This window comes from Glandiceps talaboti, chromosome 22, assembly GCF_964340395.1.
Source record: "Glandiceps talaboti chromosome 22, keGlaTala1.1, whole genome shotgun sequence".
Lineage (NCBI taxonomy): Eukaryota > Metazoa > Hemichordata > Enteropneusta > Spengelidae > Glandiceps > Glandiceps talaboti.
In genome coordinates this window covers 4189540-4202286 of record NC_135570.1, presented here as the reverse complement: position 1 = coordinate 4202286, position 12747 = coordinate 4189540, and the positions used below count along the sequence as shown (strand labels likewise).

The window sequence follows — 12747 nt, the reverse complement described above, 5'->3', positions numbered from 1 at the left end:
CAACAATAAAGATATATAGTCTAAGACTTTCTTATTACAAATTGGATTTCAAAACATATCTTGATGAGATTTTAACTTGCCCAATTGCCATGTCTTTCACGAAAGAAATATTTCTGTCCAACTCTTATACTTATTATGCCCATACAGCTTAGACCACCAAACAAAAACTGAGCATAGTAAATCACGGAATAGAGAATGAAAAGTAAACAGACCCTGGCTTATCAAGACATTTTACTCTATACATCCCATTATTGCATCATTATGTCCTTCTGCTTGAGATAGGAGTGATCATTTCAATTTTTGTTATAAGAAATGTAAAGAAGGCATACTCTAGATATAAACTTGGTATATTAGAGATAGTGTTCACTACCAAAAATAAAATTCTTAAAAATTCTTAATACAAGAAAAATGATACAAGAATCAGTAGGTTAAGAATTGCAATTCTTGAAAATTGTTACGAACAAGTTCTTATACATAAATTAAAATTAAAAAATGGACATTTACAGGTAAATAATCACAACAGACTTACAATAATCCATTTTGCCAAAGTGTCTCCGTACTCTCGAAGGAAGACTGCTTTGATGTCCAGCAGTCTAGTCTCACAGGTTCTAATGATAACACGGATTAATGTCCTGTCATCAGTACCAAGTCCCTGTTGGTGAAAAAAAAAATTGTCATTTAGAAGAAGCCAGTATTCTTACATTCTCTCCAATGGGTAATACATCTATTTTTCAAATTGAAAAATATGATATCGGGCAAAAATATCACCAAGATTTTCCTAATAATGCGAGACTGATCTAACTTCACTTGACACCATAAATCATCCGAGGACTGTCCTTAAGGTAACATCTATCTTAAATAATCCAAGTTCAAGGTCTGTTTAATCTTTAGCTCTGGTCAGCACTATGAGAATAAAGAGATCATCTGAACCATTTAGGAAAGGCTTTCACTTTCAGCAAGTATAATTTTCAATGAGCAGTATTTCTTTATATTCAAAGTTGTCTTTTATCTGTCCTTTTGAATGAATATTCAAAACTCCTGAGTGCTTATTCCCTTCTGTGTAAAACATCTCTCATGAATATTCATTGTGCAGCCTTGAATATATTATTTCTGCTGACTCCCATGATGCAATGGCCAAAAGCAAAGATACCTTATAAAGACACAAGATCAATTTGATGTTTTTTTCTGAAAACACAAGTAATTGTAGGTGATGTAAAATAATGAAATAACTCTAGAACCCATACTTTACGAAAATGCCTTTATTTTCTGGAATGGCATTCCTCTTTAAAGGAACACTGAAATACTTAATTTGGTAATTAAAGATTTAATTAACAACAGATACATGTTTTAAGATTCTGTTGTGTTTTCTTACCTTCATTGAGACTTGTAATCTCATGGCGTAATACACCTTCTTACCAAGTACGATTCGTACTGAATAAAAAAAAGGGGGGATAAGGTTAGATAATAGTCAAATTGCTAGATTGAGCATTCAATGGAAAGTAATGCTTTAGACACACATATCCTTTTCCTGGCAAATCATCAGAATGATAGCGCATACCATGGGTACAAAACTAACCAACTGCTGAGTTTTGATATGCATTTGAAAAAAATACCTTTAAATATTCTCGAGCTATTAAAGTGCTCCTACATGATGACAGTGTTACTAATACTTTACAAAAAACTTACTATAACTTTATTCTATACTCATGTTTTGGCTTTTGGCAAAAAAAAAAAAAGAATCATAATATCAACTACAACTTACCAATTGTTTTCATCGTCTTTGCAAAGTGACCAGACAGTTCGGAATCAATGGCTTCCAAAATGGTCTTCTTTGAAATTTTTTCATATTCTGCGAATGTGACCTTCAATTGTTTGTAGCTTCTTGATACCATGATATTCATGAAAACCGATTCATCAGTGCCCCATTGGCCTTCACCAGCTTCAAATATTGCCTGTACAAAGTAGTGATATGTATTGATTTGATTGTAGTATTTTTCTTGCATTTTACATATAGCTGAATTTAATATGATATGATATGATATGATATGATATGATATGATATGATATGATGTGATGCAATATATGATATATAATATATGAAAATTGTGTTGTTCCAATCATGCTCAATTTAAGAATAGGTTGGGTAGGTAGATTTTTTATTTTATTATATTATATTTTTTTTTCTGTGTGAGTGTCTTGTTCAGGTTTCCAGTGTTTTCAGAATGGTCCCTGTGTTGTTTATTGTAAGACTTAACAATTTTTGCAATTTTATCAATTTTTTCTTGAATACGTGAACAAAAGTTTAGAGTCGGCAGTGAAAAGCTAGGTAGGGTCAGGTAACCGAACCCAAACAATTATTTGAAATGAAATGTATTGACCATACCTTTGCATCTACTTCAGTTTGGGGTAGATCAACTGGTCCTGTTGAACGTCCTCCTTTCAATAATAATAACATGATTTTCTTGAAGTCTCCTGATGTATCACCAGCTACGTCTTCTTCTACGGTTGTTCCATACTCTGAAGGGTAGAAATTAAAATGAAAAAAAAATATAATTCAAAATTATTATTATTATTATTATTATTATTATTATTATTATTATTTGACTTTATTTAAACTCGATAAATTGTTGAGCCAAAGCCTCTTCTCACACAATGTCGAGTAAAATATAAAAGTCTACGTTGTTGAATTTCGTATTTTGCAGTATGCTGTGTTCTTTTATTATTAAGGGGGTCACATCCATCATCTCCTTTAAATAAGAGCACGCATGCATTCTCTGACCTTTTTCGTAAATGACAACTTTTCAAAATGAAAAAACTGAGTGGACCCATTGATAACATGAAGTCATTACCTTTCTGATAGATAGTTTTAATTACTGCCATTTCTTCTTCTGTACAGGTACAAATGATTTCAATCATGGTGTCTTCATCAGTGCCAAGTCCCTGATTGATAAAAAAAAACCTTGTCTAATTAGTTCTCCACTTGAACATCAATTCATAAGGGTTTCAATGACACTAGAAAGCAGCACCATAGTATAGGTGTGCTGTACATCCACATGCACAGACTCTTTAATCGAGCAATTATGCAGTGTTAGGGAGTCAAGTCATCTAGACCCCTCAACTTCCTTGTATAAATGAACACATAACTAATACCAATATCATGGAAACCTTATCTGAGCAAGAAAAACTTGATACACAAGTATAATGAAAAATAAAAAAAGACATAATTTAAAAAAGAAACTGCTTTCATGCCATGAACACTGTGCTCCAAAGAACCAATTTCCATCTAAATGTGAAACTTATTACTATTAGAGTACCAGCCAGTAATACATGTCAGCAGATTGAGTCTTACTCAAAGTACACACCTGAACGATACATTAAAATAATCAGGCTTTTATGTCAGATATGTGATGTCTTTTATGCAAGAGAAACTTTTACTTCAAACCAATTATATGAATATATGTTTTGGAATAACATTGCACACAAGTTCTATTTATGTTTTGAAGTAAGTCAATGCATAACTCTGTTTACCTTAATCGACTTCCTCAGGCAATAGGCGTTATATTCAGCAGGTGTCCTTAATAGACCAGTGCAAACTTTCCCAAAGTTAAACCTGGTGTTGGCCTTAATATCAGCCAAAAGATCCTGAAATTGAAATGTGTGAAATATGTTACTTTGGATTCCAATTTTAACCGGTTCCCTTCAAAATATAGTTATTCGACATTCCATACTTCATAGTTACTGTAGAGCAATTGTATTGATATTTTACATTCTTCTTTTAGAAAGCCCTCATTATTTCTCATTGTACCATGAATTATAAAGTACCAAACTCGGGCCATAGAACTCTCAATTGTATTCTATACAGTATATGTATGGCATACTGTGACAAATTCATTCTTTATATGGCAAATAAACGAAAGTTACTTTTCAAATGTACTCAAACAATGTTCTATGAACATGTGACAAACTCAGTACTTTGTTTATGTAATTACAATTATGACAGTCTCTAAATTTTTAAAGTCAGTCAGTAAGTCAAGAGCTATCAAATACATAGCTATAGCTAAGATACATACAGTGCACAAAGCTGAAAATTAAAAACAAAAGGCAAATACCACGTGATCAATTTTATTTGAATTTGTAAAAACTCTTACCTTTCCAAACATAATCTTGTATTCTTTCACTAACTCTTGCCTCTGAGCATTGTTTGTACCAGTCAAGATTTCTATTAGCAGTGACTTATGCATTCCTAAGATGGTGACAGAGATGAAAGCGTATAAGATGACAACTTATGACATGATTGAATGTATTTAGGTTTTGGCAAGTTCTTGACATTTGTGTCAAAATATGGACTACTCTCCTGTGATAATTAGGTGTTGCAACACTGAATAGTTTGTTGTCATTTCTGTGCACATTGACCACAGAAAGTAATAACAAATGTGTGTGTGTGTGTGTGTGTGTGTGTGTGTGTGTGTGTGTGTGTGTGTGTGTGTGTGTGTGTGTGTGTGTGTGTGTGTGTGTGTGTGTGTGTGTGTGTGTGTGTGTGAGTGAGTATTGTAAGTATGTATGTATGTATGTATCTGTATCTGTATAGTTACGGTGTAGGTCCTGGGTAAGGAATAACACACCGGGGGAGAGTATTTAGTCAGAATGGTTTTTGACAGTGACTGCCATTTTAAAGGCGTCACAAGATTTAGTATGTATGTATGTATGTATGTATGTATGTATGTATGTATGTATGTATGTATGTATGTATGTATGTATGTATGTATGTATGTATGTTTATATGTATGTATGTATGTATGTATGTATGTATGTATGTATGTATGTATGTATGTATGTATGCATGCATGCATGCATGCATGTATGTATGTATGTATATGTATGTATGTATGTATGTATGTATGTATGTATGTATGTATGTATGTATGTGTGTGTGTGTACCGTATGTATGTATGTATGTATGTATGTATGTATGTATGTATGTATGTATGTATGTATGTATGTATGTGTGTGTACCGTATGTATGTATGTATGTATGTATGTATGTATGTATGTATGTATGTATGTATGTATATATGTGTGTGTGTGTGTGTGTGTGTGTGTGTGTGTGTGTGTGTGTGTGTGTGTGTGTGTGTGTGTGTGTGTGTGTGTGTGTGTATACACATTGAATGCTGTACATGAAATGTCTACAAATAATTTTAAAACCAAAGCAACAGTTGGTAACTTCCTTTTATAATTTCTTTCACAGTAGATTTGTATACTCACCAAAGCCCTTCACACTTTTCATAATATCCTTAAGTCTTTGGCACTCTGCCTTGGCATCAAAGTCCACCATAGGCTTTACTGTCCCACTTTTAAACTAATTCAAAACAGAAATTGATAGAGTACATTAAATATTTGTGATGTTAACAGTTTTCTTTCACTAAGTTCATAAGGGTTTTAAATAGTGGCATGTGGCAGTAGCAATTGTTACAGGTAAAACATCGAGGGATCACCGATTGACTGTGCGACATATCATACACATTTTATGTTCCCCAAGAACAATTTAGATAGATAAGAAAAAGTCTTCGAACAGACCACTCAATACAAATACAAACAAAATCATCTGACCCCTACTGATACACAGACACACACACATCGTCCTTGGAACAAAGAGGCTATTGAAAGTCATCACACTGCAGGCTTACATTTTGACACATACAAGTGTATTGATTCAAAGTTACTAGTGATATGTGTGTACACATACAGTGCCTGCTTGTTGGCAGGAAGTGGTGTTGTTTATATTTGTAATGAGTGGTCTGTGAGAAGCCTGTTTCTTATCTAACTAAATTGTTCTTGGGGAACATAAAATGTGTATGATATGCAAAGTTGTTTGGCGATCCCTTGATGTTTTTACCTGTAACCATTAGCTGCAAACTCTGGGAGGAGAAAGAGTTTGTTATCAGAGAATTAATAGTGAAGTGAATACATACATATAATATAGGGAGTTAAGAAAAATATGCCCGTTGTACTTCAGTTTCTAAATTGAGTTTATCTTAATCCACGGACATGTATGGTGAAACTTGTGATAGATGTCTATTTTTAATACCTTCCAATCAAATGTGAGTCTTAATTCAATGTTTCAACAGTGAGTTTGACTCAAGTTGCAATCAACCTTTCAAAATCTTGCATTATAGGACAATATAGGTATTTACATTGATTTTTCCACTGTCGATTCCTCCCTTTGGTGCATCAACATCAAGGCCACCTCCAATTCCACCTCCAATGCCAATTCCACCTTTGGGTTTATCAATGTCAAGGCCACCTCCAATGCCAATTCCACCTTTGGGTTTATCAATGTCAAGGCCACCTCCAATGCCACCTCCAATGCCAAAGCCACCTTTGGGTTTATCACCTCCAATACCACCTCCAATGCCAATTCCACCTTTTGGTGCATCTACGTCAAGGCCTCCTCCAATGCCAATTCCACCTTTGGGTTTATCAACATCAAGGCCACCTCCAATGCCAAAACCACCTTTGGGTTTATCACCTCCAATACCACCTCCAATGCCAATTCCACCTTTTGGTGCATCTACGTCAAGGCCTCCTCCAATGTCAATTCCACCTTTGGGTTTATCAACATCAAGGCCACCTCCAATGCCAAAGCCACCTTTGGGTTTATCAACGTCAAGGCCTCCTCCAATTCCAATTCCACCTTTGGGTTTATCAACATCAAGGCCGCCTCCAATGCCAAAACCACCTTTGGGTTTATCACCTCCAATACCACCTCCAAAGCCAATTCCACCTTTGGGTTTATCAACATCAAGGCCACCTCCAATTCCACCTCCGATGCCAAATCCACCTTTGGGCTTATCAACATCAAGGCCGCCTCCAATGCCAATTCCACCTTTTGGTGCATCTACGTCAAGGCCACCTCCAAGTCCACCTCCGATGCCAAGTCCACCTTTGGGTTTATCAACATCAAGGCCACCTCCAATGCCACCTCCGATGCCAAGTCCGCCTTTGGGTTTATCAACGTCAAGGCCTCCTCCAATGCCGATTCCTCCCTTTGGTGCATCAACATCAAGGCCACCAATTCCACCTCCAATACCAATTCCACCTTTTGGTGCATCTACGTCAAGACCTCCTCCTATGCCAATTCCACCTTTGGGTTTATCAACATCAAGGCCACCTCCAATGCCAATTCCACCTTTGGGTTTATCAACATCAAGGCCACCTCCAATGCCAAAGCCACCTTTGGGTTTATCAACATCAAGGCCACCTCCAATGCCACCTCCAATGCCACCTCCGATGCCAAAGCCACCTTTGGGTTTATCAACATCAAGGCCACCTCCAATGCCAAAGCCACCTTTGGGTTTATCAACATCAAGGCCGCCTCCAATGCCAATTCCACCTTTGGGTTTATCAACATCAAGGCCTCCTCCAATGCCAAAGCCACCTTTGGGTTTATCAACGTCAAGGCCACCTCCAATTCCACCTCCAATTCCACCTCCAATGCCAAAGTCACCTTTGGGTTTATCAACGTCAAGGCCTCCTCCAATTCCAATTCCACCTTTCGGTTTATCAAAACCAAGGCCACCTCCAATTCCACCTTTGGGTTTATCAAAATCAAGGCCACCTCCAATTCCACCTCCAGGTAATCCAAAGTCCATGTCTGGTGCCGCTGCTTCAACACTGACTTCTGTATCTAACTTAATCTCAGGTTCAAGGTTCAAATCACCCATTGGTAGTTGAACAGTGTTCTCTTTTTCGAACTTGATTTCTGAGTCGAGATCAATATCCATAGATGGGATATCTACTCCAAAGTCAATGTCTCCTTTTCCACCGCCACCAACATCAACATTTGGTGCATCTATTTTAATATCACCACCAGCTCCACCTTTGGGTGTATCTATGTCAATATCACCACCAGCTCGAACTTTTTTGCTTCCACCAAATCCAAATTTGGGCATACTAAATTTGGGCATCTTTAGTCCAAAGCCAAATCCACCTTTCTTTGGTGAAGCTACCTCAATGTCAGCATCAGCCTTTCCACTGCCATCAAGTTCAATGTCAGGTTTTTCAACATCAATGTCACCTCCAATGCCAATTCCTCCCTTTGGTGCATCTACATCAAGGCCACCTCCAATGCCAATTCCACCTTTGGGTTTATCAACATCAAGGCCACCTCCAATACCGATTCCACCCTTTGGTTTATCAACATCAAGGCCACCTCCAATACCAATTCCACCTTTTGGTGCATCAACATCAAGGCCACCTCCAATACCGATTCCACCCTTTGGTTTATCAACATCAAGGCCACCTCCAATGCCGATTCCACCTTTTGGTGCATCAACATCAAGGCCGCCTCCAATGCCGATTCCACCTTTGGGTTTATCAACATCAAGGCCACCTCCGATTCCACCTCCAATGCCAATTCCACCTTTGGGTTTATCAACATCAAGGCCTCCTCCAAGTCCACCTCCGATGCCAAGTCTGCCTTTGGGTTTATCAACATCAAGGTCACCTCCAATGCCAATTCCGCCTTTTGGTGCATCTACATCAACATCACCTCCAATGTCAATTCCACCTTTTTTGCTTCCGCCAAATCCAAATTTCGGCATACTAAATTTGGGCATCTTTAATCCAAAGCCAAATCCACCTTTCTTTGGTTTAGCTACCTCAATGTCAGCATCAGCTTTTCCACTGCCCTCAATGTCAACTTTGGGTTTATCAACATCTAGGCCACCTCCAATTCCACCTCCGATGCCAAGTCCACCTTTGGGTTTATCAACATCAAGGCCACCTCCAATGCCAATTCCACCTTTGGGTTTATCAACATCAAGGCCACCTCCAATGCCGATTCCACCTTTTGGTGCATCTACGTCAAGGCCACCTCCAATTCCACCTCCAATGCCACCTCCGATGCCAAGTCCACCTTTGGGTTTATCAACATCAAGGCCACCTCCAATGCCAATTCCACCTTTTGGTGCATCTACATCAAGGCCACCTCCAATTCCACCTCCGATGCCAAGTCCACCTTTGGGTTTATCAACATCAAGGCCACCTCCAATGCCAATTCCACCTTTGGGTTTATCAACATCAAGGCCACCTCCAATGCCGATTCCACCTTTTGGTGCATCTACGTCAAGGCCACCTCCAATTCCACCTCCAATGCCACCTCCGATGCCAAGTCCACCTTTGGGTTTATCAACATCAAGGCCACCTCCAATGCCCATTCCACCTTTTGGTGCATCTACGTCAAGGCCACCTCCAATGCCAATTCCACCTTTGGGCTTATCGACATCAAGGCCACCTCCAATGCCACCTCCGATGCCAAGTCCGCCTTTGGGTTTATCAACATCAAGGCCACCTCCAATTCCAATTCCACCTTTTGGTGCATCTACATCAAGGCCACCTCCAATGCCAATTCCACCTTTCGGCTTGTCGACATCAAGGCCACCTCCAATTCCACCTCCAATGCCACCTCCGATGCCAAGTCCACCTTTGGGTTTATCAACATCAAGGCCGCCTCCAATGCCAATTCCACCTTTGGGTTTATCAACATCAAGGCCACCTCCAAATCCACCTCCAATGCCAATTCCACCTTTGGGTTTTTCAACATCAAGGCCGCCTCCAATGTCGATTCCTCCTTTGGGTGCATCAACATCAAGGCCACCAATTCCACCTCCAATGCCAAGTCCACCTTTAGGTTTATCAACATCAAGGCCTCCTCCTATGCCAAGTCCACCTTTTGGTGCATGTACATCCAGGCCACCTCCAATGCCAGAACCTCCAATACTGATGCCTCCTTTTGGTGCATCTACATCAATGCCACCTCCAATTCCTGCTCCTCCACTGCCACCAAGTCCAACTTTTGGGGTATCGATTCCAGCTCCAAAATCCACATCCCCTTTTCCTACATATACGCCTTTGTCAGTGTCTCCTTTTGCATTCATATCATCCATTGATACATTATACTTGTTCTTTCCTTTCATCTTGAAACGTCCTCCAAAGCCCTTGAAGTTAAATTTCTTCTTCTTCTTCGGGGATGCTCCTTCAACATGAATGTCTGGGTCATCCACTTTGATGTCAACATCAAGGTCCTTTCCTTCGACTTCAAGGCTGCCATCACCTTTCAAGTTAACATCATCCATTGATGCATGGGCCTTTTTTGATCCTGCACCTTTGAACTGTCCTGAGACACCCCTCCGCAAACTGAACACGCGGAACTTTTTCCTCTTCTTCAACGACCCGCTTGCCTCCCCAACGGGAGAGACATCAAGACTTGCATTTGGGTCATGTGCACCGACAAGAGCCAATAGGATCTTCTTGTAGTTCCCTGATGTGTCATCCTAAAATGTGATCAAATTGAATTAATTAATTAATAACTTTCTTACACAACTGCATCTTCAGTGAATACAGTAAGGTAAACAACAACAACAACAACAACAACGACGAAAATAATAACGACAAAACATTTTTAAAAAAATATATATAAATATAACTATATCAATAAGTTTTTCAAAAATTTGGCAAGCGGAAGATGATATTGCATAATATTTAAAAAAGATAAATTTCTATTGATACTACTAATTGTTACATCACATTCTGGAAACAATTTTTTCCTTTCTATATTGAAAGTTGGACAATGTAAAATAAAATGTCAATAATTAACTAAATTTGAATTACCTCTTTTACAAAATCTTAAATCAACAGGAACTTTTGGGGATCTCCTTCTACCTAATTCTATTTCTAAAGTATGGTCACTTAACCTAAATTTTGATAATAATTTCTATAAACTAAAATCCCTGATATTACTTAAATAATTTTCAAATTCAAAATTATGTTTAAATAACTTGCATGTTCTTAATTTATTTCCCCCTTTACTATCTTTATGACAATGATTTAACTTCTCCTTCCAAGTCTGGATGTATAATTAAAGAGTAGAATATTCAAGAAACATACTCTGACTGTGTATGTATACTGCTATTGTATAATTCAATCCAGTTTTACAATGAGTAACACACTTTCTTTATGTTCTACTCGTTGTAAACACGAGATAAAGCAATAACCTTACTTTCGACCAGCAATCAACTTACACTATCTATTTTGTATTTAAAGTGTTCTTACTCAGAGAGAAGACGTTACTATCTTTGTAATCTTTCTATTTTATTTGTCATTGTGTTCCAAAAGTTACTGTAATATTTATCCTCTTTTCGTTGAATGATGGGCGGTGGCCCTATTCTTTTGAAATAAACTACACACTGTACTCGTTGTAAAACATGTATCATAAGGCAGACATTAAATATTTGTGAACTAACACTTAGTATACAAACAATTGATAACAAATCCATTAAAATGTATCAAACTTACAGCAATCCAGGAAGACAATGTTTCTCCATACTCGTGGAGGAAAATATCTTTTATGTCGGACAGGTTACTGTGGCAAGTTCTCAAGATAATACGTATGAGTGTTTTATCATCAGTAAATAGACCCTGTCAGAGAAAAATAGGGATGAAAATACAACTGTTAACAAATCATTGTCATTAGACTACATAGCTTTACTGTGTTTTAATAACAGTAACAGGTCATACTCATAAACTCAAAAGTTTTGACTTGTGATCAATTTGACAACGGGTTATTCACCCGAAACCCAAATTTTGTACTGTTGTGGCACACACACACAGAGTAATATTTAGTAAGGTTGTCCTGCATCTGCCCAAATCAGGCGTCCAATTGAGTAACATATACACCCTTTGACTTCTATAATTATATCATTCTTTCAAACAACACTCATAAAAATTTTCAACAGGTTCCTTACAGAATCTTGGAATGCTAGACAAAATATACACAGTACTGCTTTATGGGCTCCAATACGGAATATGTTTACGTTAATACCAGGTTGTATAAAAACACTTACAGTGAATTCAAAACCAGAGGTATGGGTACCTTAATTTAACCTAATTTCAATGAACTGTTGAACTTACCTTCATAGAGCCATGTAATCTCTGGGCGAAGTATAACTTCTTACCCATCACAACACGGACTGAAATGAGATAGAATGAATATGTCAGATTTTGACCAATGCAGATGATGTCGGGGTTACAGGATAAGCTTAGTTGGTTGGACAAACAGGATAAAATTTTAATCACAGTTAAAAATGATGTATCGAAGTTACATGTCTAAAACAGACGAAATAAGTGGCCAGTAGAACTTACCTATCGTTTTCATTGTCTTGGCCAGATCTCCAGACATTTCAGAATCAATGGCCTCTAGCATGGTCTTGTTTGAAAGCTTTTCATATTCTTTGAATACGAGTTTCAAATGTTTGTAACTACGGGAAACCAAGATTGTGTTGAACACTGATTCTTCTGTTCCCCATGTTCCTTCGCCAGCTTCAAATAAATTCTGGTTTTCAACAAGAGAATGGATAACAATTACTAATTAGTATATCACAAAAAGAAATACACACATCAAATAAACAACCATGGATGTAGATAAAGCTTGGAATTCGGAACCGCTTGTTGCCACAATAATGCACTATAGTTACATTACATAGTATTTTTACTTTACCTTGGCATCTATTTCAGCTTGAGCTTGGTTTGGGAGCTTGATAGCGCGACCACCTTGCACCAAGGATATCAGCACTCTCTTGAAATCCCCAGACGTATCACCAGCAATATCATGTTCTAAGGAGACTCCATATGCTATGTATTGAAAAATTAAATATAGAAAATTGTTATATCATGCAGTACTTTCCTCATATC

General features: G+C 37.7%; 1 protein-coding gene across 1 annotated transcript in view; it reads right to left on the bottom strand.

Moving 5' to 3' along the window:
• The window catches only part of LOC144452020 (uncharacterized), a 52676-nt gene that overhangs the window by 12369 nt on the left and 27560 nt on the right, over positions 1-12747 (bottom strand). Inside the window, exons 45-57 of the mRNA XM_078143015.1 lie at positions 12554-12687; positions 12199-12388; positions 11968-12026; positions 11353-11475; positions 6192-10331; positions 5263-5356; positions 4149-4243; positions 3529-3642; positions 2850-2940; positions 2384-2517; positions 1763-1952; positions 1373-1431; positions 530-652 (exon numbers count right to left, since the gene is read on the bottom strand). Coding sequence (XP_077999141.1) covers positions 530-652; positions 1373-1431; positions 1763-1952; positions 2384-2517; positions 2850-2940; positions 3529-3642; positions 4149-4243; positions 5263-5356; positions 6192-10331; positions 11353-11475; positions 11968-12026; positions 12199-12388; positions 12554-12687 — 5546 coding nt within the window. The remainder of the gene's footprint in view (positions 1-529; positions 653-1372; positions 1432-1762; positions 1953-2383; positions 2518-2849; positions 2941-3528; positions 3643-4148; positions 4244-5262; positions 5357-6191; positions 10332-11352; positions 11476-11967; positions 12027-12198; positions 12389-12553; positions 12688-12747) is intronic.